At 41.1% G+C, this 27100-nt stretch overlaps 1 protein-coding gene across 2 annotated transcripts in view; it reads right to left on the bottom strand.

The window, feature by feature from the left end:
• The window catches only part of mamdc2a (MAM domain containing 2a), a 68829-nt gene extending 52985 nt beyond the window's left edge, over positions 1–15844 (bottom strand). For both annotated transcript variants that reach the window (XM_034090256.1, XM_034090257.2), the window contains exons 1-2: positions 15711–15844; positions 14935–15136 (exon numbers count right to left, since the gene is read on the bottom strand). In XM_034090256.1, coding sequence (XP_033946147.1) covers positions 14935–15100 — 166 coding nt within the window. In that variant the 5' untranslated portion in view covers positions 15101–15136; positions 15711–15844. The remainder of the gene's footprint in view (positions 1–14934; positions 15137–15710) is intronic.
• Positions 15845–27100: the final 11256 nt, after the last annotated feature.

Below are 27100 nucleotides of genomic sequence, written 5' to 3'. Positions count from 1 at the left end.
TCTCCACGATATGCTTTTTCAGAGATATCGTATCTATCGTGATAAAAAAAAAAAAATGTGGAAAAGAAAACTATAAAACAAATAAACTTTTCCCTTCAGTTATGCTAAAGTCTTTTATTGCACTTCAAGTCTAAAGTTTACATTTGAATTGTTTGGTACTGACTTTTCCTCATTGATGTTTTACTTAGTTATGTTTTACCCTCCTTTTCATGTTTATTGATGTTCACTGCTAGTGCTACCTCAGAAAGTTCATTTTTATACTGAGAAACTGTGCCTTGAAGCCATATCAAAATGTTGAATTGTTCATTCAGGGATTCATTTCAGAAATAAAACCAGCTTGAAATGCTATTTTGGTCTGTTACTCCTTTTTGTTTTAGTTTCTGTTACCTTGTAGGTGCTTGTACTGTTAAGTACCTTGAAAAATAATCATAACCGACATGAAAAAATATCGTGATATATATCGTCTACCGTGATACTGCTTGAAAAATATCGTGATAATATATTTTTCAATATCGCCCACCCCTAGTATGGAGCCTATATATTATATTTATATATATCGTTCTTCACTGTATCGTGTAATCTCTAGTTTAAGGCCACCCTAGCACCCTACATCAAATGTTCTCAACTAAAACGTTTACTTACTGGGAACTTTTTTGTCTGGAGCATCCAACAGGGCACTTTAACTGCCGCTCTGTTTTTTTCCCAAACAATGTGGCACCAACAAATCAGCTTGGCAGACTTGTTGTTGGATTCAAAACCCTGATTGCAAAGTCGTTTCTATGGGAATTATAATATGTATAAAATGAAATATGAACTGAAACTGAATGGACAAGTATCCTCAAGGCATACTGTATACATAGATGTAGATATTCACACAGGAAGCATTGGAAGACATGGAGGGAGTTTAAGGCAGTGCTGTAATAGTCAGGATGAAACCTGGAGCTTCAGAGTGCAACATTGCAGACCATTCAGCTTTGGATATGTGTTTTTGTTGTTGGCTATATTTAAAATGAAAAGAGACAATAATGTATTTCCTGAAGCAAATAGTTGTGAACGGAACGAGAAAAAGCATTTCTATCTCCCCTTTATCTAACAGCTGAGAGTATTTGGACCCATTTGCACATGTTTGAGAGAGCATTGAGGCAATTTAGTGAACATAAACAGAGTTTATGGAGAGCTGGCTAAAGTGCCATCACTTCTAAATGTGGTGGGCAGGGGGGAGGGGGATTAACAGTTGTATCTGTGATCCCTTATTTGGTCAAATGAAGAGAATTCTCCTGGCAGAAGAAGTCTTTGAGCAGAGAGATACCCAGGAGTAGCCGACAAATGTAGCAATGCATGCAGGAAATACATGGCTGAAGGCTAAAGGAACATACTACTTAGAATGATAAACATCATGAGACACAATGCAGGTTGACAGTTTAGGAATAATGCTGTACTGAGGTTTTTTTTATATTTTTCTTTTACATTTTTTTTTGTTCTTCTTGTGTGTCAGTCACCCACACCAATCAGAAGTGCTGTGCTCCACATGTACCAACCATTGTTAACCAATCAGAAGTGGCCCTTGATAGTAGGTGATAGACAGATTGATCCAATCACCTGCCAAGTATTTTTGAAAGTGCCTGCCCTTTCCAAATGGCTTCCAATGGAGCTTTAGATGGTTTGGTGAAACAAACCATCTGAGTCAGTTAGTAATGCTCCATCACGTGTTTCTATTACAGGGTGAATCTTAAACTGAAGCTTGACTTTAAAGCAACCCAACGGAAGTTTCATGTAAGTTTAGTTCTTTCACTCGTAGCTCAGGCTGCGGGGGTGCTAGAGACAGCAGTACGTTGATATGACCTTATTTTTTACAATAAACTTCCGTTGGGTCGCTTAAAAACAGAATCGCAAACCGAATCGCAATATTTGTCAGAAAAATCGCAATTAGATTGTTTCCCCAAATCGTGCAGCCCTAGTCCAAAGACTAACCATGTTTCACATTGTTCATCTGCACCAGCACAGGACTACAGGGTTAATATGGATATAGACTGATGCGTTAAAGGGGCCCTTTTATGCTTATTGGAGTCTTCCCTTCAGTGGGGCAGATAACCATAACCAGGGGTAGACATTAAGGGTAAAATGGCCCTCCGGGCCGGTGGAATTGTATTATCACTGGCCCCACATTGTAACCACTGGCCCGGAGCATTCGTCCAAAAAAAAAAAAATCGACTAATAATGAAGAAAATTAACACATTTGTTGCAAAAGTAGCCTAATTTATGCACTAACTACATTACTACTTGTACTACAACATTTGAATCATCAGTTCTTCCTCATTTTCCTCAATTGTTCATATTTGGTTTATTAAAATAATGATATTGTGGTCATTGTTAAAAAATGTCTGCTATTATTATGAGTATTATTATTTGTATAATGCACTTTCTGCCTTCCTGTCCAGGAGTTAGAAATGTAATGGCTATAGATTAGATTAGATCCTTCATTATCCTAAACTGCTGGGACATTTCCCTATAGCCAATACCTTTATATTTTCTACTCTTCACTTACTTGTCAGCATAGGTCGGCATTGATGTACAGAGCCGACAGAAGACCTTGTTTATATTGGCATCATATTGAGAGGTGCAGTGACGTGTCCTGAAACCAGGAAGTAAGCTGCTGGTTCCCTCCACAAAAAGCAATGGGATTTCTCCACAGGGTTTTGGAAAATAGCTGGAAATAAGGTCTGTGGAAAACAAACCTGTTTGATAAATGCACGTTTTGTTCAGCCGGATAATCTCCACATGTCTACCCTACTTTTATAAATTTCGAATCATAAATCTAATCGATAGATTATAAAAGGGTTTTAGGACGCGTCACTGCACCACTCTATAGTGGCTCAAGGGCGTATGGCACTCTCAACTCTTTCCAGGACATGCCGGGGCCCTGCCTGCCAGTAGCTTTGCCGATATCTGTGTTGATAGGTAACAGATTAAGAGCGGTGAATCATCTTAGATACAGTTTATCTAATTTAGCAGTGATTCCATGTCAGCCACAGCTTGTTACAAAAAACCTGACTGATAGTGTGTTTAACAAACTTAAACTAGCTTTATTAAATGTCAGGTCTTTGGCAGGAAAAACATTTTTAATCAATGATTTTATCACTGAGCACAATCTCGATTTTATGTTTTTAACAGAAACTTGGATTGAACAAAATAACAGTGCAGCTGTTCTTATCGAATCAACCCCTCCCAACTTTAGTTTTATGAGTCAGGAAAGAATGCATAAGAAAGGGGGTGGAGTTGCTATTCTGTTCAATGATTCCCTTCAATGCAGGAAGACATCGTATGGGAACTTTGCTTCTTTTGAATATGTGGCCCTTCAGCTGAAATGCTCCTCTCGAACTCTGTTCCTAAATATCTATAGGCCACCCAAATACTGTGCAAGCTTTTTTGATGATTTTACCGAACTGCTGTCTATAGTGTGTATTGACTTTGACCGTCTAGTCATTGTTGGTGATTTTAACATCCATGTTGACAACCCCCAGGACAGAGGGGCTAAAGAACTGTTTTGTGTTCTTGATAGCTATGGACTGACTCAGCATGTGACGGAGCCCACGCACAATAAGGGGCACACTCTGGACTTAATTATCTCAAAGGGTCTGAATATCTCTAAGGTTGTGGTGACTGATGTTGCACTCTCTGACGATTCCTGTGTTTTCTTTGAGAGCTTTATTTCTGTTCACAAAAATGTTCAAAAAGAGGTAACCACAAAGCGATATTTAACTGAAAATACTAGGGAAATGTTTACTCAGAATTTTTCTTCCACACTTGCCCCTGCTAACACCTCAGTAAATGAGCTAGTAGATCATTTTAATTCAAAAATAAAAAATATTATAGATGCCATTGCTCCAACTAAGGTAAAGGAAGTGACTGGGAAGAAAATATCTCCATGGAGAAAGGCCATGACCGTGAGAACAGAAAAAGTGTCGAAAAGCGGAACGCAGGTGGCGAAAAACAAATCTCCAGGTTCACTTTGAAATCTATAAAGAGAGACTTGGCCTTTATAATTTGGAATTGAAAAACGCACGACAATCGTTCTTCTCTGACATCATTACCAAAAACAACGCACGTGCCTTGTTTGCTACCGTCGACAGACTAACTAACCCCCCAGTGTCAGTAGCCTCTGAATTTCTATCCACCAGGGCGTGCAATGATTTTGCCTTTTTCACTGACAAAATTCAGAAAATCAGACAAGCAGTCAGTGCCTCTGCATCAGGAACAGCAAATGTGTTGTCTCTGTGTCCACTTAACATCAAGTCAAACACCATGACACAATTCCATCAGATTAATGATAAATACTTAGAGGACATTATACAACTTCTGAAGTCCTCCTCCTGCTGCCTTGATATTATTCCAACAGGATTTTTCAAAGATGTTTTGCCTTGCATGGCCTCAGATCTACTTCATATAGTAAACAAATCTCTTCACTCAGGTATTTTTTCACAGGCCCTGAAAACTGCAGTCATTAAACCGCTCTTAAAAAAGAATAATCTAGATGCTTCAGTAATGAACAATTCTCTGAATTAAAGCTTCTTTTAAATGTGGATAAAACCAAGGTAATGCTCTTTTCTAAAGCCAAAAATACACCAGAGCCTGTTTTAGATATTGTAACTACGCAAGGAACAAAACTTGAAGTTGTTGCCTGTTACAAATACCTTGGTATCTGGCTTGATGATTGTCTCTCTTTTAAACTTCATGTCAATAACCTGCTAAAAAAACTGAGGGTTAGGCTAGGGTTCTTTTTCAGAAACAAGTCCTGTTTCTCGCTTGAGGCCAGGAAAAGGCTAGTCACTGTGACCTTTTTACCTGTGCTGGACTATGGGGATTTGGTCTATATGAATGCACCTGCCAATTGCCTGGTCAAGTTAGATGCTGCGTATCACAGTGCACTGAGATTTGTGACAAACTGTAAAGCATTAACCCTTCACTGTACCCTGTATGCAAGGGCTGGTTTGCTTTCACTAACTGTACGGAGGCTCAGTCACTGGTACATTTTTATATACAAAGCCATGCTAGGGAAACTTCCATCTTATATCTGCTCCCTGATCTCACGGAGAATTGTAAGTGGCTACTGCCTGAGATCGAATGCTGTGGTTTTATTGAATGTGCCAACTGCTAGGACTGTCTTAGGGAAGACAGCTTTTAGATGCGCAGCTCCTCTGTCTTGGAATAGTCTGCAAATTAAATGGAAACTGAACAATCTGGTGCCACTAAATGTTTTTAAAGCTCGGTTGGATGTTAGTCAATCAGAAGCTATTGGTACCTGCTTATGTGGATAATTATGTAAATGATGCTGTATGATGTCCTTTTGTTGTTCTGTTTATGCTTTTATGTTTCATGTGGAACTACTTGAACAGGTCTCCCTTGGAAAAGAGATCAATGATCTCTGTTACGTGCCAGGCAGGCTGTACATGTGTGGTTTTCCTTCCCTCCTGTGTTTCTCTCTTCTCCCTGTCTTCTGCACAGCTAATCAGCAGCTGATCGGTATCTGCCTGTGCACCTGAGTCTGATGGCTGATTGGATCCTCTCACCTTCAGCTGGCCTATCAGCAACCAGGGCCGACCATAAAGGAGGCACCCAGGAAGTCTTCTCTCTCTCACTCTGGGCCTGTTGCTGAGGAAGGAACACGGCTGTGCTTAGCAACTAAAGCTCTTTGGATAAATCTGAACTTTGTTAATGTGTGTGTTGAGAGGTGGAGGAGTTAGGTAAGTCTGGGGTACCCTGTACATTTCTCACCACCGAGCTAACTATTGTTTAGACACACTAGGTAAGCGGATTGTTGCCACCCCTGTATATTGTTTTGTCAAATTCTTTGTAGTTAGTTAGTGAGGGTTTTTGTTTGAGTTTGGTTTCAAAGGATAGTTGTAGAGGTAGGCCTGGTTTTGTTATGCTTGTTTCTTTTGTTTGGCACAATCCTTTGACTCCTCCTCCTCCTCACAAACAGAGTTTCTGTTTAATTGTATTATCTGATAGGTTACAAGGAATAAACCTTTTGTCAACCTTTACTCTGACTCTCTCATACTTATTGGTTGTACGTTATTGTCTCCAGGTCCCCTAGACCTTAGTGGGGACGTAACAAATGGGGGCTCGTCCGGGATATCTATTTTCCTGAAATAAAAACAACCAATAATTGAGAAGGCATTGTAGGTGTTGTACATTGGCTGAAAAATGGGTTTTGACTTACAGGACTTTATTGAAAGTCCAAGTGTTGATACGTTGTATTCCTGTCGCAAAGATGACATGTTATGTATCGCAGCTCACTTTAACATTTCAGTAGACAAGTATAAAGTAAAAAAAGAGATAAGAGAGAAAATCCTGCAAAAACTAGAGGAGTTAAAGATTCTTGTAATCCCAAGCATGTCAACTCAGCCTAGGGCTGAGGTGTCTATTGAAGATGATAGGGAAAGAGTATTAGCTACACCTAGAGTTGACAAGTTTAGTCCTCAAGCTCCTCCTGCAACGCTTCCTAGGTTTGAGGCTTTCTCTCCGGGTAGCTTAGGTGCAAGTAGTGATGCCAAACTAAAAGTTCGTCTTGTCCGTCTTCAGATGGAGGGCCAGGAAAAGGAGCGTAGAGCGGACTATGAACACAGGCTGCAGATTCGCAAGATTGAGAAAGAAGCTTTAGCTCTATTGTTTGCCTTGCAGCACTTTGAGGTGTATCTTGGCTCCAGTGTAAAACCTATTAAGGTATACACTGATCACAATCCGCTGGTTTTTCTTTCAAGGATGTACAACCACAATCAACGCCTTATGCGTTGGTCGTTGATTGTCCAGAACTACAACCTTGACATAAGCCATAAAAAGGGGTCCGATAATGTTCTTGCCGATGCACTATCTCGTGCTATGTAAATAAATGTTCATTGTAATGGGATTTTATCTGTATAAATAAAGGTTTGAAATGAAATGAAATTACAGGCCCATATCAAACCTTCCATTTCTAGGTAAATTCATTGAAAAAGTTGTTTTTCAACAGTTGAGTAATTTCTTGCATTTAAATGACTGTTTTGATGTGTTCCAGTCAGGCTTTCGTCCAAACCACAGCACTGAGACTGCTCTTGTAAAGGTCTTTAATGACATCCACTTAAACACAGACAGTGGCAGAACTTCAGTGTTAGTATTATTAGATCTCAGTGCTGCGTTTGACACTGTTGACCACAGCATATTACTCGACCGACTGGAAAACTGGGTGGGACTTTTGGAAACAGCTCTAAATTGGTTTGAATCCTACTTAAAGGACAGAAACAACTTTGTTTCTATAGGTAAATACTAGGGCTGTCAAGTTAACGCGTTAATAACACGTTAACGCAAAAAAAAATTAACGCCACTAATTATTTTAACGCGATTAACGCATGTGTATTTTTTTCCTCGGCCGCCCCGTAGTTTCAGAGCGCATCGAGTTTAAAATACCATCTACAAGCTGATGCTGCTGACAGCCCCGCTCCTGCCGCCCGCTTGTGGCAGACCACACTTCCACGCTCACCGGCAGGCACCGACTGGCCATCGGGAGGACTGGGAGGGTGTGTGTGGCCCGAGCGAGCGAGAGAGAGACCTTACATGCATTACCGTACCGCAGTGTGAACGCGGCTATTGTTGTTGTTAGCATCTGGTGCTAGCTAGCTGCGCTAACGGATATAAGGAGCTGTTTAAATTAAAACAGAGGAGCGCCCTATCCACACAACTGCGCCGAGCACTTGACTTTAAGCAGGCAGCCAGACAGCGGGACATTGTACGAGAAGTCAGCACACTCATGATTGCAGCAACATGATTGCAGCGTCCAGGCAGCTCCCGTTCGAGCATATGCCTTGAGTTGCACATAGCTCCAACAATCACACACACACACAAACGCACACACACACACACAAACGCACACACACACACACACACACACACACACACACACACACACACACACACACACACACACACACACACACACACACACACACACACACACACACAATTTGTATTGTATGAGAGAGGTTCCAGGTTGAATTGAGGCGAATATTTGTAATGTTCAGAGATTGTTGTGTTTAATATTCATGAGAATATTTGTCATTGTTCAAATGATAATAAACATTAGCATAAAGCATATTTGTCCACTCATATGTTGATAAGAGTATTAAAAACTTGAAAAATATTCCTCTAAGGTACATTTAGAACAGATAAAAAATGTGCGATTAATTTGCGATTAATCGCGATTAACTATGGACAATCATGCGATTAATCGCGATTAAATATTTTAATCGACTGACAGCCCTAGTAAATACACATCTGAGTTGACAAATATGACATGTGGGGTACCTCAAGGCTCCATCTTGGGGCCTCTTCTCTTTAACGTCTACATGCTACCACTGGCTCAGATAATGAAAAACAACTAAATAAGTTACCATAGCTATGCGGATGACACACAAATTTACGTAACAATTTCAACAGGAGACTATGCTCCAATTCAAACACTGAGTAAGTGCATTGAACAAATCAATGACTGGATGTGTCAGAACTTTCTCCAATTAAACAAAGATAAAACTGAGGTAATGGTTTTTGGAGCCAAGGCAGAACGTATAAAAGTTAGCACTGAGCTTCAGCCTGCAATGTTCAAAACAACAGATAAAGCCAGAAATCTAGGTGTAGTCATGGTAGTCAAACTCTGACCTGATTTTCAACAGTCACATTAAAACAGTTACTAAATCAGCCTACTATCACCTAAAGAACATATCTAGGATTAAAAGACTAATGTCACAGCAGGATCTGGAGAAACTTGTCCATGCTTTTATCTTCAGTAGACTGGACTACTGCAATGGTGTCTTCATAGGTCTCACTAAAAAATCTATTAGAAAGCTGCAGCTGATTCAGAACGCTGCTGCTCGAGTCCTCACTAACACTAAGAAAGTGGATCACATCACTCCTGTTCTGAAGTCTTTACACTGGCTTCCTGTGTGTCAAAGAATAGATTTCTAAATACTGCTGCTGGTTTATAAAGCCCTGAATGGTTTAGGCCCAAAATACATTTCTGACCACCTGCTAAATTATGAACCATCCAGATCTCTCAGGTCTTCAGGGACTGGTCAGCTTTCTGTCCCCAGAGTCAGAACTAAACATGGTAAAGCAGCGTTCAGTTATTATGCTCCAAATATCTGGAACAAACTCCCAGAACCCTGCAGGTCCGCTGCAACTCTGACTACTTTTAAATCCAGGCTGAAGACTTTTCTTTTTGTCGCTGCTTTTAATTGAACTATTCATATCTTAGACTGCACTGTAACTTTTATCCATGTACTTTTTCTTTTAATGTTTAATTGAACTATTTCTTTTTTAATGCTTAATGTCTTTCATTATTTGTAAAGCACTTTGAATTGCCTTGTGTTGAAAAGTGCTATATAAATTGCCTTGCCTTGCCTTGCCTTGCCTTGCCTTGCCTTGCCTTACAAGGCTCAGTTTGCACCTAAAGAGCTGATGCAACTGGCTCCTAGATCTTCAGGTTGTTAGACACTTGAATGCATTCACTGGTAAGCCTCTGACTTTGTCTCCCTATCATTTAATGCTTGACAGGTAGCGTACAGCGGATTAGGTGTGACTCTAATTGAACTAATTTGAACAAAAAACATAGTCTTTCAATCAAATGTAATGTAAATGTAAAAACATTTTGGCGAATGGTAGGTGGCGCAATAGTCTGTAGTGAAGGAGCGCGCACCCGCAGCAAACTGCTGTTTGCTTTTCCCCCAACAACGACAACCGACTCACGGAACGCTATGTTGTAGCGTTGATAAACGAAACAATTTAACTAAATTGCTAGTCAAAATACCAATACCACAGGGCCATTTTTTTAAAGCAATATTTTTAGTGGCCCGAGCGGGCAAGTGGAAAGTACGTTATGCTGGCCCAGAGTGTCTAAATAGTGCTTCCGGGCCAGCGGGCCATTTATAATGTCGAGCCCTGATAACAGTTGTGCATTTTGTGATACAAGCATCACATTCGGTACACTTGTAGCCAAAGACATAAAGAAAAAAATTTGATATGGAGGCATCATGGATTTTCAATATGGCGGCCATTTTTCAAGATGGCCGCCAGCGACAACTGTTGTTAGATGGAATTTCATATTCACGATGAATATTATATGATAGAATCATCAAACTGTGGTACAGGTATAGCCAAAGACATGCAGAACATGAAGCCATCATGTATTTTCAATATGGCAGCCATTTTTCACAATGGCCGCCAGAGACAACAGTTTTTAGATATTGAAAATTCATGTTAACTAATTTTTTTCTAAGTGTACCGAATTTGATGCTTGTATCACAAAATCCACAATTGTTATGGAATGTCTAGCTAAGCTCCCCCACTACTTCCCTGTAGTGTGTTCTATAGAGTTCTGTGCATGTAAATGGTGTGCAAAGGCTAAAACCCTTGTGTTCCCTCTGGAGGGAGTTTCTCTCCCACACACATGTGTAGGAAGCAGTACGAGAGCAAACCAACAAAATATCCCTCACCGTTATTGAACCTAAGTTTCAAATTCACTATTATTCACTGCAGGAGAGGAGCTGGGGGGAGGAGAGGTTTGTTTTTCAAAGTCCTTTTTATTTATTTATTGCAAGGATACAGTAGACCACTCTCACTTAAGAGGAGGAGCTAGGAGAGGAGAGGTTGATTTGGTGTTCAAATACCCTTTAGTAAAATATTTCATTACACAGAAGAACAAACAACAAAACAACCAGTCACCCCAACACAGGACTTCTATCCACACCCACAGAGCCTAAACAGCCCAAATCTCACTGGAAGCCAGCACATGGTCTATCATGTGATCGAAGGTGTATTCCACCCTCCAGGACCCGGTTCCTGCATGTCAGCCACATAGCTAATGTAGCAGCACCGGATCTTTTTGGCAGAGTACTGCAGAGGAGAGGAGAGAGTGGAGCTAGGGCAGAACAGAGAGGAGAGAGGTGGAGGTCTGTGGGGAGGAGAGGAGCTTGGGAGAGGAGCTGGGGGAGGACAGAGGGGAACATATAATGTAACGAATAGAGGAGCAGGGGGAGACAGGAATTAAGGGGGAGGAAAAAGAAAATGGAGCTGGGTGGAGGTTCCAGACAAAAAATAAGGAGCTGTGCACTGGTACAACTGAAACGCTGTTGACATTTAAATCAACGTTTCAGATTATCTTGATGCACAGAACATGTAAGTATCATCAACGTGTGTTTGCCACAGAGCTTATTCTCTGCAATATCGCCAAAAAACAATGGAAAAATGTCATTTAGTGGAGGGGGAGGTCTGTGAGGCAGGGGGGAGTGTGTATCCTGTCCCAGCAGCATCTGATGTCTTTGTCTCTGATGTCTCTGTTTACTGAGTATAATCACCTAGGATATCCATCCTGCCCTGAACCACAAACTCTGACTTAAGTTCTTTTTTTGCTGTAGCCTCCTCAGCTCAAGCCCACATTACCATGGTAACCAAACAGAAAACACCACTGTGGTCCCCTCTTTTTGAGCCTATTTATTGCCACAGCGGGTGTAGTCTATCAGCATGTGCCCGCTCAGTCTGTGGTTCACCACGCTGGAGCTGCTGTTGGGTACGGCTCTGTCTCCAGCTGCAGGGATAAACACGCTGAGAGGACTTGGCTGGAAGAAAGATGGCACACACAATTTACAGTGCAGCCACTTATCTCAACTGTGGGAACATTAACTTTGCTGACAGATTATCCTAAACAGAGGGAGTTGCTTCGCTGGAAAACAAGACAAAAGGGGCAGTCAATGAGAATGGGTGACTTTACACGTGGCATGTGGGGACACATTTCTATAATCCAGGAGATCAAAATACAGCACCCCCCACACCGTGACATTTCTGAGTTGTATTTAATGAACTCATCTTTTAAAAGGTTCATATCAGTTAGAGTGTCTCTACTGGGACATGTCTCCATGCTTTAAGGTTCAAAAAGCTCTTTCTTTTCCTCATACGCATAAGCATGTGCTGCAGCACCTCTTTTCACCCTCTGTCTGAAACCAGAGCCCAGTCTGCTCTGATTGGTTAGCTCAGCTGGCTGGCTCTGTTGTGATTGGTGAACCGCCCATCACGTACAATGTGTTGGAGCGCTAGCCAATAGATACGTGAGTGAAACATAGTGATGTCACTATGTTACAGAAGTAATCAATGGAGTCCAACGGAGGCGTTTCGAGGGGGGAGGCGGGAAGTCTGCAGGCCATTTACTGGCAGGCCACATTATAGGAAAGGAAAAAAGCATAATAGGGCCTCTTTAACAATTGGTCACTTGCTTATTATATGAAGTGATTAATTATATTACTTTTAAGTCAGGTCAACTTGTATTGCCTGGCGTCTCCTTTTAAATACCGAGAAACTGTAAAAGGGAGTTTTACCTGTAACATCAAAAACAAAAACGTGTACACTTGGTTTCATGTTGTTCATGATAAAGATACAGTGAGCTGACCCTCCCCCACACAGATCCCATGATAATGATTCAGAATGATCTTTGTTTGACTGTAGCTGCTAACGGTACCATTAGTGGCACACACACACACACCTCCTCTGATGTGCTGTCTGTTTCCCATGTGATATTGAGTCAAGCCATTTCTAATACTTCTATTACATCACTTTTGGAATGGAATAAGATTCTAAGTAGTTTCCAAAGACATGTCCTCATCTACAGCACATTTCCCTTTCTAATGAACCCAGAAAAGTTGGAATAAACATCAATTGAGTTTGATTTGATCAATAGTTGAGCAACTGTTACGCATGTATCTGTTTACAGTGCCCATATTTGTTATAACAATAGGCAGTATTTAATTCCCATGTACGGTATTTTGACATTATAGTTTTATGACAGGGTTAGGCTCCGTGTACTTTATGCATTTATTTACAGATTGTGTCACTTGCACCACCTTCTTTAACTATTTTATTTGTATTACTTCTTGCACTATTTCTATTTGTTTTTACCTCTTAGGTATAATGTACAGTATGTTGCACAGCCTGGGACCTTAGATACTCACAAGCAAAACTACATTTAGCTATTGTGAATATAACGGTAAAGCCTTTAAATATTTAAAAGTATTGCTCAAATGAAAATGTACTGGGGAGAGGCTTATAAAAAAGCATCTCAATCCCTCGTAAACACACAATATTCTAAAGGCAAGGAATGCATATCACTAATATCGCTTTTGACCAAAAAATAGCATCAAAGTGACACAAGGCCAAGGACCTCTGTGACGTCAGTAACAGCTCACCCTATTTAATTGGTGCGTTAGATTCTTTGTAAATGATGCAGTATGTAATGCTGGCAAATGGGATCTAGTGAGGGAGCATTTCATTACAAAAACATCTTCCTTTTGCGAAACAACACATCATGTCTGAATGGCCTCTTTAGGCCATGACGTAAATAAATGTCCCAGCCATCATTTGACATTGTAAGGTAATTATTACTTCTGTAGGGAGCGATGGAAGAGCATGGGGGGGGTCGAGGAAGATGAAAATGAGGAAAGAGGCTGAGGTGACCCAGCAGTATCAAGTCTTTACTACAAAAGAGAGTCGGGGGAGACGACACGTGACGGCCCTGTGTCTGCAGACAGGATGTCCTGAAGGAGCGGCTTTATGACAGGGAAAACCCTGGTCATGTTTTATTAGCCATTTCAGTGAGTCTCAACACACGCACACACACACACACACACACACACACACACACACACACACACACACACTCTCAAGCATTAGCAATGGAAGAAATGGTGCAGGAATGAGTCCTTAAACCAGACATGAGTCAGCATATGTACCACTTCCGGTTCCTTAATCTTGAGAACGACTTTAAGAGATTTTCAAGTTTTGTTCTACAAGATAAAGTAAGTGAGAGAATACCCCATTATTGAATGCCCGGAGCTTCTATGTGTCACAGAGGTTGCTAATTAGTAACTAAATGAGACTACTAAACATCATCACGAACATTAGCCGACTTTAGCTTAGCGGTGGACACACTGCCATGCCACCGTAATGTAGCTTGTTTATAGCCTAACATTAGCTTGTCACTACTGGTGATTACATTAACGCAGCGTTTCTCAAAGTCCTTGAATAAAAAAGTACGTTAGTCTTGGTGGTACCATTCAATATGTTGTGATACCTTAAGCAAGTCAATATATTGGGACATTTCAAATCAAATGTGATGAAAACTAAGTATAAATAACACACTGTATTCATAGAGTACCCGAGTATGAAATTGTTTGACTTTTATGCAATCCCAACAGTGGCATTATAACAGTCCCTGGAACATGCCCTTTCTGGGTAATATGCGGCGCTATCTGCCACAAATCAATAGTGTTTTGGAGAATGCAAAACATCTCAAGTTCAAGTGTTTCTACTTTTTGCAGCACTCGGGGAAACTATTGTAATACCGAAACAAACTCCACCTACTATTGTGAGCCAAACTGCACATTGCCAGAGAACACACAACCAATAAGATATGACAATATAAAAGGATGAACTTTGAGGCGAGTGCCATAATCCTCAAATTCCCAGACAACAATACTGAGCACAGAGGCCTCACAGAGAAGTCACAAACTACTGACTAGTTTAAACTCTGGTTTCTGGTTACTTCTCACCCTTTGTTGCCATTACTGCTTAAATAAACATTCAAATGACTTTATTACACAACAATACCTCACAGCACATAAGGACTTGCAGTGGCCCGTCAGCTCAGATTTTATTTCTGCATTTTTAAACTGTAGTGTGTGCTCACATGTTTCAGTGTTGGTGTATGGCTGCTGCCGGAATGTGCTGAGTGACAGGCAGCTTTTCCTGACTACAGACTAATCGATGATTTTCTCCATGCAGTATATAAATGGCAGTATCGGAGACAGTGAAGTATTGCAAGTTTGTTTATGTCAACAAGTAAAACTTGTGATGGTGCTGTACCTTCTTCATTCATGCTCCAGGTGCCATACTCCGGGTCTGATGTATAGCCACAGGTGCCCAGCTCAAAGTTGCAGGAGCCGGGCAGAAGCTGCTGCTGGGCCCCGGGGAGCCGGACCACCAGCAGCACCGTGAGGAGGGGGCAGAGCGTCCAGGCTGCTGACATCATCTCTCAGGAGGTCCTTACACTTTATGGTTGCTTATCCTAAAACATCAGAGATTAAAGTTAGAAGATTTCTGGTTCAACTTACTGACTGTTTCCCCAAGATAATCATTGGTGTTCAGTACCTTTTAAATACATTTATTCACTGTAATTAAGTACAATTTTGAAGTACTTCCATTGTTATGTTACTTTGTACTTCTACTTCACTCAAATTCAGAGGTAAATCGTGTACTTTTACTCCACTACATGTATTTAATAGCTTGAGTTGCTTTACAGATTTGGATTAATGATGTGAAATATAATCAAGTCTTAAATCAGACTTTAGTTACACCTGGAGTAAATTCACAAGCTACCCTGCCGTAGGCTATACAAAGTCATTCAAACTAGCTGAACCTTTACCAGCTTTGATACCAATCTGCACAATAGATGCAATCTGCACAATGATTACGTACCAAAAGTAGTCATTGTGCAGATTGGTCCATTTCAGAATAATATGATATCAGTGTTATAATTATTGATAATTAAAGTGTTATCAAAGCTGGTAAAGGTTTAAATTAACTCTGGTACTTCTACATTTACTAAAGTACCACCTCTGACTACAATACATCGGATTTACCGTGCAGAGTGAGGCTCGCGCTGCTCATCCTTTCCGCGGTGTAGCGGGAAATGTATTTCCGGTGGTCTCCCGTTAAGTCCACAAGAAAACTTCACCGCGAAAAACTCGTCCAAACTCTCAGGGTTGTTTTTCACATGTTGTAACAAAGTCAGCAGAGATGGATGAATGGTGGAGGAGGGGGGAGGAGGACGAGCAGTGCTGCTCTCCGCCTACTGATGATGAGCCGGCAGAAGGGCCGGCCCGGAGCCCACTGCTGCAGGGCCGCATCCAGCCCGCTAATGGGGGGACCGGGTACCCGCTTTGTGGAGGACTGTTAAACCAACATTTAATTGTTTCTTTCATGAAAAATGTGTATTCCTCCTGAAGAGTAGTCTTTTCCTGTTATATTATTTTAAACATGCAACCAACAAAAGTCAAAACCCTCTGTAGGAGCCACATACTTGCCAACCCTCCCGATTTTCGCGGGAGACTCCCGATTTGCATAGCCCTCTCCCGGTTTCCTCCCGGGGTCATATTTCTCCCGCATTTCTCCCGATTTCTGACAAAATCAGATTTACTCACGACTGTTTCCACTCGGACTTTAATACAGCTCCACCATTGTTTGGTTTCCATGGTAGCGCGTCTCTTTAGCAGCGCGCGCAACTGAAAGTCTAAAGAGGGAGAGGCAGATAGTCACAGAAAACAGAACAAGAATCGACACTGCTCACTCCTTTCCTGTGAAATACAGGTCCAGCCCACACATATGCTCCATCAAGGATGGTGCGCAGAGGCGGATTTAGGATTGTAGGAGATCCGGGGCTTAGCCCAGGAGTTGTTGGGGGGGGGGGGTGCAGGGGTAAAGTGCTATTTTTTTTACAAGTGGGGGGTGGACCAAACATCCTTTAGGGGGTCGTCGCCTCCTATAGGGGGGTCCGGGGGCATGCTCCCCCGGGAAGAATTTTTTTTAAATATTGAAGTTCAAAGCATCAATCTGGTGCAGTTTGAGAGCAACATTAACCCTACCTTAATAATACCTTAAAGGGGACATATCATGCTATATTTGAACAATATATTGTAGGGCCATACCTATATAAAGTATATAAATAGTTTTTCTTTCAAAATACCAAAAAGATCCTGCATTTTAGTCATGCCTCATTTCGCTCTATTTGCTCTTTCCAGCGCTGTTTTTGCAGGGGGCTGATTCTGTGAGCTGCACCACGCCCCCCTGCAGGAGAGGGGAGCGTACTTTGAGATCAGCTGCTGGGCTGCAGCGGGGAGAAGAGGGGGAGAAAAAGAGATCTCCGTCCTCCGTGTTTTATTCTTATATTATTATATAGAGTCGTTATTCATTTGTTTTAAAGCTCAATAAATAACAAAGAAGACCTTTGACTATTCTAATTTTGTCCGGAAGATTTAAACTTTAACGGACATGTTGACCGGCGAAAAAAAATCTAACTAAAACTCTGCTGCACGGTCCCCTCGTTCCTTGGAAGAGCCGGAGAGGAGGGTGTTTCTCATCTGCTGGTGGACTACCGGAGAGAATTACAGCGAGGGAGGGATTGCATTGAATTACAGCAGCGGGAGCAAACGCTTGCCTCGGGGAGGGAGAAAAAGAGCCAGAGCGGAGAATAAACAGAAGGGCAACCATGCGCGGGAAGTCTTCTTCGCTGCTTTTGTGGCAGACTACAGCGCCACTTACAGGCCTGGCATATGTACTACAGCATCTCCAGCGCAATGGCCGGCCGTGGCCCAACCCCACATTCCCCTGATAGGTGGAGAATTGATCAATAAGCGGAGCACCACTTCTGTGATGTAGAAAATAATTCAAGATCAGTCTGTATCAGATCCGTTGCAGCCCCGTTTTTAGAGATTTGGGTATGGAGGAAAAGAGAGAGGGTTGTGTTTTCTGACATTTGGTGAGTTCCCTGGAACACCGGGGACTAGGGGTGTAACGGTTCACAGAAGTCACGGTTCGGTTCGTACCTCGGTTTGGGGGTCACGGTTCGGTACGGTTCGGTACAACAAGAAAAAGCAAAAAAAAGTCCCAAATGCATAATTCCAGGTTTGTTGTTATTTATTTTTGAACAGTAGTGCAAGTTTCAGTTTAAAAATAAGGAACTCTGACATTTTGAATAATTAACTGTATTAAACAGTTAAAAACAAACCACAAACAGTACCACATACACTCAGATGGCCGTATCTATAATGGCTGTTGTCAAACAAAAAGGTTTCATCAAGCTGTAAAACTAAAAAGAATATCTTGAAAATATTACATCATAAATAATAAGAAAGTGTTTCAAGAGCGCAAAGTCGTTGAGAAAATATGCCAAAAGCTTCCGTTATTTATTTTGGTCTCTCGGCTCTCATGTCTATTGGTTTATTAAAAACAGCCGGGATCAGCTGTTGAACTGCTGTTGTCTTTTGCCGGGCTCCGGTGATTAGCAAATCTGGGTGATGCCTTCTGATGTGATTTAGCATGTTTGGCGTGTGTCCCATTAGCATACCGCACCGCTATCGAACAACGCCGACACACCGTCCTCTTCCGATCCACTGCGCATTGCTTATCGTTTTATAGATCTATTCTCATCCACCATCTTTGTTTGTGACGTAAAGAGTGTAAGAGTCACGTTTCTGAATCGGGCACTCTGAGTGGATGCAGTCACAGCCAATCGGATTGGATGTGACTGTCAGTTCCGTTGCCTGTCAGTTCCGTTGCTATGGTTCCGTTGTTATGTGTACTGAAACGAGAGCCGGTACAATTTGACGCGCGAAAAAAAAATAAAAATTGGAATACGTTATTTTAGTGTCTTAAAAGTAGACTGAGGTATGAAGGGTTAACGTTACATCTTAGAATAATTTTTAGTCATGTTCTGTATACATACTAACATATAAGGGTATTGACTTAGTGTGGTTTATCTTTTTGTCGCTGCTTTTAATTTAAACTGAGCTGTTGTGTTCATCAGTAAAGTGGAACTTCTGTGTGAACTATTCATATCTTAAACCAACACATCCTCACTCCCAGGTCGGCCTATGTTGACGTTATGTCAAGTCCCCTGCTGGCTTTTTCCAACGCAAGGGGGGGGGCCTTAGAGTCCATTTTCAACGCAAGGGGAGGGCCCTTAGCGTCCATTTTCAGGACGCTCATGGAAGCACGGCATTCGTTTGTGTCGACTGCCCTTAAAGGCAATGAGAGCGTCCATTCTCATTGGATAACGGAGAATTGTACACCCGGAAGTAAGTATTCCCCTTACTGACGATTGATTTTACAGTGATATCTGCACTACTCATCGACTAAAAAACACCAGATTATCCTTGTTAATTACACAACATTGATTGGTTTAAATTGTGTGCAATGCTTTTGTATTTTTCCCCTTCGATTCGGAGAAACAAATCTTTTTTCGGAGTAAAGGATGGCAGAAGACCCTACACTACCCAGAATCCCCAGCTATCGTTTGGACTACACCATAAGCTCTGTTTGACGTCACGTGATCTTCAAATTTCTCCCTGCAGAAAAAAAACATGGCCGAACTATTCTCGTGGAAAATGCCTATTTTAAAGTTAGTTTGGCCATTAAAATGCGTTTTGATGTCATTTGATACGAGAAATATGAGTTGTTATTTCAGATTATGTGTGCAGTGGATGTACATGATCTTTAGTTTGCTAGTTATTACGAAGATTACTTCAGGAAATCGCAACGTTTTCATTGTTACCAAGGTGGTTGCTAGGGACGCTGCTGTCGATATTATTTCTGTTATGTTGTGTAACTGTTTAATGGTGTTATCTTTATTGCTACCCCCTTCCCCGTCAATGTATAGTGTTGGTCCACAGCGCAAACATATTAGTTTAACAAAATCCGCATCTAAAGATACGTTATTTTCCCCTGTGCAATTCCAGTCTCACATCTCAGAGCACATCGTCATTAACAAATACCGGAAACAGACCGAAAACATTTAAAAAAATAAAATAATACCTTATTCCGAGTGTGCTTGCTTTTCTCTTTGAAAGTCATCACATAACGGCATTGTAATACATGGTTCGGCTGCATTACATATTACATATCTGCCGTAGTTCTGTATTTATAGAGCCCTGATGAGAAGACAAACATGAGGAACTGAAAACGTGACGTGGATCATAAATATATCAGCCATTAAACAACATCTTACATTTCTTTTCACACAATACGTCTCCTTGCAGTATCAACACTAATTCGGCTCACTTTTATATTTGATCCAATTGGTAGATAGGCTGTATTTACACCATAAAGGTGCACAGCTGATATAAAGGGACACCCTAGTGGTTAAAGCATGTTATTGAATTTAATTATTTGTATTATTAGATGTTAATAGGATCCCTATAAAGTATATTCATTACTCGTTATTCTCTACTAATAGTTCATTAAAGACTGTATATAATGACTATTTTGCACATCCCGTTCAAGATTTCAAGATTCTCTAAGGTTTATTGACATATCATATAGGCCTACACAACTATGGTGTAGTTCTGCACTGAATGAAAAACTTGGGTCGCAGGTTCCTCAACAGTGCATTACAAGACATCTATCAATATGTGTGCATACCTCCAGCAATGTTAACTATGTTGAAGCACTTATTTTAACTGATATTATACATAATGTATTATACTCTTATAAGATGTATGCATATTTCATCTCCGGCCTTGTCAGGTATTGAACAATCAATAAATAAAGAACACAGAATTGTTGAATATAAAACACAGAATTTGTGTGATTATACTAAATGATTTACAAATAAACACAACGGCATATTTAACTGTTACACATGCTGATGTAACGCAAATGTTCCAACTTGGGATCAATAAAGTATATCTTATCTTAAGCTGATAGATGGCTACTGCCATATTTGCAAAATCTGCCTCTGAACCTTGACATGTGCATGTTTCAGGCTTATCAATTAATGTAATGTAATGTAATGTTATCACAGGGGTCACAAACATAAGACCAGCTGTTAAATAAAGCTCTTCTGACCTTAGCTGGCATGTGTGCATATATATTAATGCTGCCCATTATGGGCACGAGCAATTTTCACCCATTTATTAATTATATGTTTTAAATGTGAGTGTTTCCTGTCCCCTAAACCTCCAGGGATGTACACAGTTTAATACTGGCAACTTCTTATTATGGGAAATACGAAAACGTCTTTTAAAACTACAACTCCCAGTAGAGACGTGCCATAGAGAACATGTTGCGAAACAGAATAGCCAGCATGTGTAGTTCTGGGGACGGGGTGGGGGGGACGGGGACGCGGTGGACCCGTTCAAATCCAGTTTTGGACAGTCTGCCGTGGTTCCATCCCATTTCAAGTGCTGTTCGAGGCTCGGTAACCCTCGGAGCACACTCTCCAATCACAGAGCTTGAGGACTATCACGGGGTTTGTCAAACAGAGCACATGGTGTAGTCCAAACGATAGCTGGGGATTCTGGGTAGTGTAGTGTCTTTTGCCATCCTTTACTCCGAAAAAAGATTTGTTTCTCCGAATCGAAGGGGAAAAATACAAAAGCATTGCACACAATTTAAACCAATCAATGTTGTGTAATTAACAAGGATAATCTGGTGTTTTTTAGTCGATGAGTAGTGCAGATATCACTTGAAAATCAATCGTCAGTAAGGGGAATACTTACTTCCGGGTGTACAATTCTCCGTTATCCAATGAGAATGGACGCTCACATTGCCTTTAAGGGCAGTCGACACAAACGAATGCCGTGCTTCCATGAGCGTCCATAGAAGCATATGGACATCCCGGAAAGCTGAAAATGGACACTAAGGGCCCCCCCCTTGCGTTGAAAATGGACTCTAAGACCCCCCCCCCCTTGCGTTGGAAAAAGCCGGCAGGGGACTTGACATAACGTCAACATAGGCCGACCTGGGAGTGAGGATGTGTTGCTTAAACTGCACTGTAATTTTTTCTTTTAATGTTTCTTTTATTATCTTTTACTGTTTTTAAATGCCTTTGTCTGAATGTCTTTCATTTTTGTAAAGCACCTTGAATTGCCTTGTGTTGAAAGGTGCTATATAAATAAACTTGCCTTGCCTTGGTTACTCCATGTTTACTAGCATATAAGATTAACGTTACAGTACATCACTCTTTTTCACTTCTTACGTCAGCCAGAGTGCAGATATCACCATTAGATTCACAAACCTGAAACATCATCCATTTCTTCACTGCTGGTGATGACATTGTTGTCAGCTGCTGATACTGCTGATACTGATACTGCTGCTGCTGCTGCTGCTGCTGCTGCTGCTGCTGCTGCTGCTGTTACTGCTGCTGATGCTGCTGATGCTTGTGGCGCCTGCTTTGATGAAAATAACTTTCTAATATCCATAACTTTATAGGCTATTAGCTTAAAACTCGTCAGGCACTAGGAAGGATCACTTCTTCTTCAGGGCAGGGAAGGCTACGCAGTACGCAGGCTAATGTCCCGCAGCGGCTGCCTCTCTGGTGGTCTCCGGTACTGCACAATACTCCCGAGACATTTTCACACAGAAAACATTTTTTAATTTTTTTTTTTTAAGTGAAACATCCGGGGCTTTTCAGAAAACATCCGGGGCTTGAGCCCAAGTAGCCACCCCCTAGCGCCGCCACTGTGCACTTACAACTACATGTTAATGTTAATCTAACAGCCCCCCCCCCCCCCAGCGGTGGTTTTGAAATGCTCCCGATTTCTGAGGTCTCAAGGTTGGCAAGTATGAGGAGCCATGAAACATGTATAGTAGGCTATTGCGTTTTTGTTTTAATATAAGATATTTATTTGAGCACTATTGATTGGTTGGCTTGGGTCACATGGATATAGAGAACCGCAGTGACGCGTCCTAAAACCTGGATGTAAACTCCTTCCGGTTCCTTCGTCAAAAACGCAATGCAATTTCTCCATAGGATTTTGGAAAATAGCTCGAAATAAGGTCTGTGGTTGACACACATTTAAGAGACGGATCACGTTTTGTTCAGCCGGATAATATCCACATGTCTATCCTACTTTTATAATTTTTGAATCATAAATCTAGTCGCCAGAAGCAAAATGCTAACGTTATGCTAAACGAACTACAAAAAAGTACAGCAGCAGGGTCGCACGACTTCAACGTCACGCCAACTTTAGATCGTTTCAACTGACTTTCGCGAGCTTGCATATTTTAACAAAGCTTTTCATTTGAGCCACACTGAATTTCACTAGAAGTCATGGCTGTGTCAATTACCAGTCTGATATCATTTTACAAAGATGACAAGAAGAGTGTAGATAGAGGAGATAACCACTACGAGTCAGGACACGTACAGCAGTGCAGCCGAGATGAAGGTGTGCTTACCGGTGTTGTCAGGGCTAGCATGAGAGACAAGGTTTATAGAGTGTCGGTGAGTAGTGATAGCAAGAGTACCGTTAACCTAGTTAATTTATTCACATTAGTGACATTAATTCCCATCAACAAATCCATTTTATGTGTCACATTAAATTACAAATATTACACACCAGAAAACACAGAAATATCCATGAAATAAACATACAGTAGGCTATAAACCATTAAAGGGATAATTGGGAAGGCATTACAAATGTAAATATATTTTAAATAATAAAACAATCCCACCACCACAGGTATCTACAGGAGAAGAGGGAATTCTCTCCACAAAATGTGAATGCCCACGTGGAGAATGGAAATGCAGTCATGCAGCTGCATTAGCCATCCACAATGTCAGCTGCACTGACACCCCCTGTCAGTGGAAGAAGCCAAAGGCAGCTAAACGTACGCATTCAGTGGAGGAGCTATTTCCTCCAACCAATAACTCATTCAACCTCCGAAGATCTTGACTGGCTGAGGGACAGACTCGGGGGCAGGTTCTCAGGAATTTCTTGGCTTCTCTCCCCGAGCCAGAAGAGGAACACTACAGCTTGGAAACACTTACTGTTCCTGAAATTATCAAATCTGTTGGGCATCAGGGACCTGAGGCAATTGTGGCAAGCATGGCATTGTCTGAGGAGCAACAGAGGGCAATTCAGGTGGCTACCACTGGTCAGCGAACCAAGACACCAGAGCCTGTTTTAGATATTGTAACTACGCAAGGAACACAACTTGAAGTTGTTGCCTGTTACAAATACCTTGGTATCTGGCTTGATGATTGTCTCTCTTTTAAACTTAATGTCAATAACCTGCTTAAAAAACTGAGGGTTAGGCTAGGTTTCTTTTTCAGAAACAAGTCCTGTTTCTCGCTTGAGGCCAGGAAAAGGCTAGTCACTGTGACCTTTTTACCTGTGCTGGACTATGGTGATTTGTTGTATATGAATGCACCTGCCAATTGCCTGAGCAAATTGGATGCTGCGTATCACAGTGCTCTGAGATTTGTCACAAAGCGCTTACACATCACTGTACACTGTATACCAAGGCAGGTTTACCATCACTCTCTGTACGGAGGCTCAGTCATTGGTACACGTTTATCTATAAAGCTTTGTTGGGTAAACTCCCGTATTATATCTGCTCTCTGATAACACAGAGAGTTGCAAGCAGCTATTGTCTGAGGTCACATGATGTAGTCTTGTTAGATGTACCAAGAGCAAGGACTGTCTTAGGTAAGACAGCTTTTATGTGCGCAGCTCCACTTGCTTGGAACAATCTTCAGCAAGAATTGAAACTGAGCAATCTCATTCCTCTGCATGTTTTTAAAGCTAGGCTAAATGAAATGCTTGCTGATACAATGGGCACTTGTAAATGTCTATAACTATGTATCCTGTAAATATAATGTATAATGTCCTTTATTGTTTTATGTTTCATGTGGAACCTATATGCTGCAGGTCTCCCTTGAAAAAGAGATCTATGATCTCAATGGGACCAATCTGGTTAAATAAAGGTTTGAAATGAAATGAAATGAACCCAAACTGGCATTTGTTCAGGAAAGGAAGGTTGACTGCCAGCAACTTTGGAGCTGTCCTGAGGTCAAAGTGTGTGACTGCTTCCCTTATGGCCAGGGTGCTAGGGCAACAACAGGCCCTTCATGGTGTTTTGTCTGTACAGTGGGGGACTATGAATGAATGTGAGGGTGTCAGGGCATTCACCACTGCAACCCAGATGCAGGTCCATGAGTCAGGTTTGTGGCTCTCCCAATCAGGAGTGTTAAAATATCCTTTATTTAACCAGGTAAAAAACTCATTGAGATTAAAATCTCTTTTCCAAGAGTGACCTGGCCAAGAAGGGCAGCATGTACAAAGTTACAACATATAAAACACAGACATGAAAGGCAGACAAATACAGCTGTAAAACACAAATAAAATGTTACATTAGCCAGTCAATATGCGAAGTAAAACAAACTATTAAAATCATTCAAAAACTGGCAACATTTAAAACGATTTCAGAATATACGAGCACTCACATCGACCAATGGTGTCGTGTCCTCTGTCCTTTAAGATGGACCTGAATTCCCCCATAGTGACTAAATCTGAGAGTTTCAGCTCCTTCTGTACATTGTTCCAAGCTGTGGGGGCAGCATATCTAAAAGCTGTTTTTCCCAGTTTTGTTCTCACTGTAGGAACCAGCACCTGAATAAAATCTTGGGAGCGCAGGCCATATGGACTTTCTCTTTGACACATATATGTGCAAATGTAGGAGGGAACCAACCCAAGCAGAGATTTATAAATAAAACCCAACCAATGGGAAAGTCTGCGAGCAGACAAAGATGGCCAATTAGCAGCAGCATATAAAGTGCAATGGTGTACTCGATATCCACATCCAGTGATAAATCGTAAGGCACAATGGTACACAGTATCCAAGCTCTGGTCAGAGGCATTCATGTATAGCAGGTCACCATAATCTAATACAGGTAAAAACGTTGCAGATATCAGATGTTTCCTTGTCTGAAAAGAGAAACAGGATTTATTCCTGTAAAAGAAACCTAATTTTATTGTTAGCTTTGAAACAACATTTTCCGTGTGTAACTTGAAAGACAAGTTCTGTTCAATAAGAAATCCCAGATATTTGTAAGTAGTGACCCTCTCAATGTCAGTCCCTTGTGCAGTACAAATATTGGGTAGAATAGATGGTAACTTTTTGCCATTCAAAAATATCATTACTTTGGATTTTTCAGCATTTAATACCAACTTTAGTTGATATAAATGGGTTTGTATGACATCAAAGGCAGACTGGAGGAAATCTAGACTTTGCTCTATAGAAGCGGAGGAACAATAAATAACAGTGTCATCTGCATAAAAATGGTAAGAAGCATTTGCTAAATTATTACATAGATTATTTACATATATGGTAAAAAGAATAGGTCCTAATATGGAACCTTGTGGCACACCCTTTGCTATCGGGAGGAAGGAAGAAAAGGACCCAGAAAATTGGACGCATTGGGTTCTCGCTGATAAATAATTTAAAAACCAACCTACAGTATGCCTAGATAAGCCGATACTGTGAAGTCTTTCCGTCAGGATGATATGATCAACTGTGTCAAATGCCTTTGACAAATCAATAAATAGAGCTGCACAATACTTTTTACAGTCCAATGCCTCAATTATGTTGTTCACCACTTTAATAGCAGCAGTTGTTGTGCTGTGTTGTTTTCTAAAACCGGATTGGTGTTCTGACAAAATATCATTTGTGTCCAAGTATAATTTAAGTTGTTCACTGAGAAGCTTTTCGAGGACCTTCGCTACAACATATAATTTTGAAATTGGCCTATAATTATTAACAGATGAGGGATCCCCTCCTTTCAGTAAAGAAAGAATATATGTGTTGGGGGCATCTCCAGATGGTCTGGTAGGGTCTTCCGCTGTGCTGGAGGTAAAGTGTCCCTACAGAGCCAGGGAAATGACAATTAGTGAAGCATTGCAAATCAAGGGCTTCTGTGTCAGTAAGGAGGGAGAAACATTCAGCCTGCGTGAGGAACATCCTTACTGGCACCAAGTGCAAGGTCAGCTTCACCTCACTGCAAGAGAGACTTGCTACTTTGTGGTCTGGACTACGAAAGACAGTGTCATCATTCCGATAGCCCGAGATGACAATTGGCAGCCTAACCTGTTGGCTCTTGAGGACTTTTTCAAGGCCCACATGCTTCCAAAGCTGGCACTGCCGGAATAATCACCTTTGTCACTGTTGTGGTTATTTTCTGAAAAAGACAGAAAAACAAAAAGGCATATTAATTGACTTGTTCTGAGTTCAGAGAGCACTGCTGTTAAAATTAAATATTTTTTTTAGAGAAAACTCATCTTCAGGATGTTATGGTTCCCCTTTGAAGATCTTTCTTGTAGCTGCTGCGATCCTTGTTTGAGTCGTTCATATGTTCGATGAAAAAGATCATAAATCTATCATTTTCAAATATAGTAATTTTAAGAAATTGTGAATCGTTTTTAATTTACATTTACTCACCATTGCAATGTTGTGGTTGTTAGAGTGTTAGGTTTCT

This window comes from Pseudochaenichthys georgianus, chromosome 9, assembly GCF_902827115.2.
Source record: "Pseudochaenichthys georgianus chromosome 9, fPseGeo1.2, whole genome shotgun sequence".
In the NCBI taxonomy this organism is placed as follows: domain Eukaryota; kingdom Metazoa; phylum Chordata; class Actinopteri; order Perciformes; family Channichthyidae; genus Pseudochaenichthys; species Pseudochaenichthys georgianus.
The sequence above is the reverse complement of the archived record's forward strand: the minus strand, read 5'-3'. Positions and strand labels throughout refer to the sequence as shown.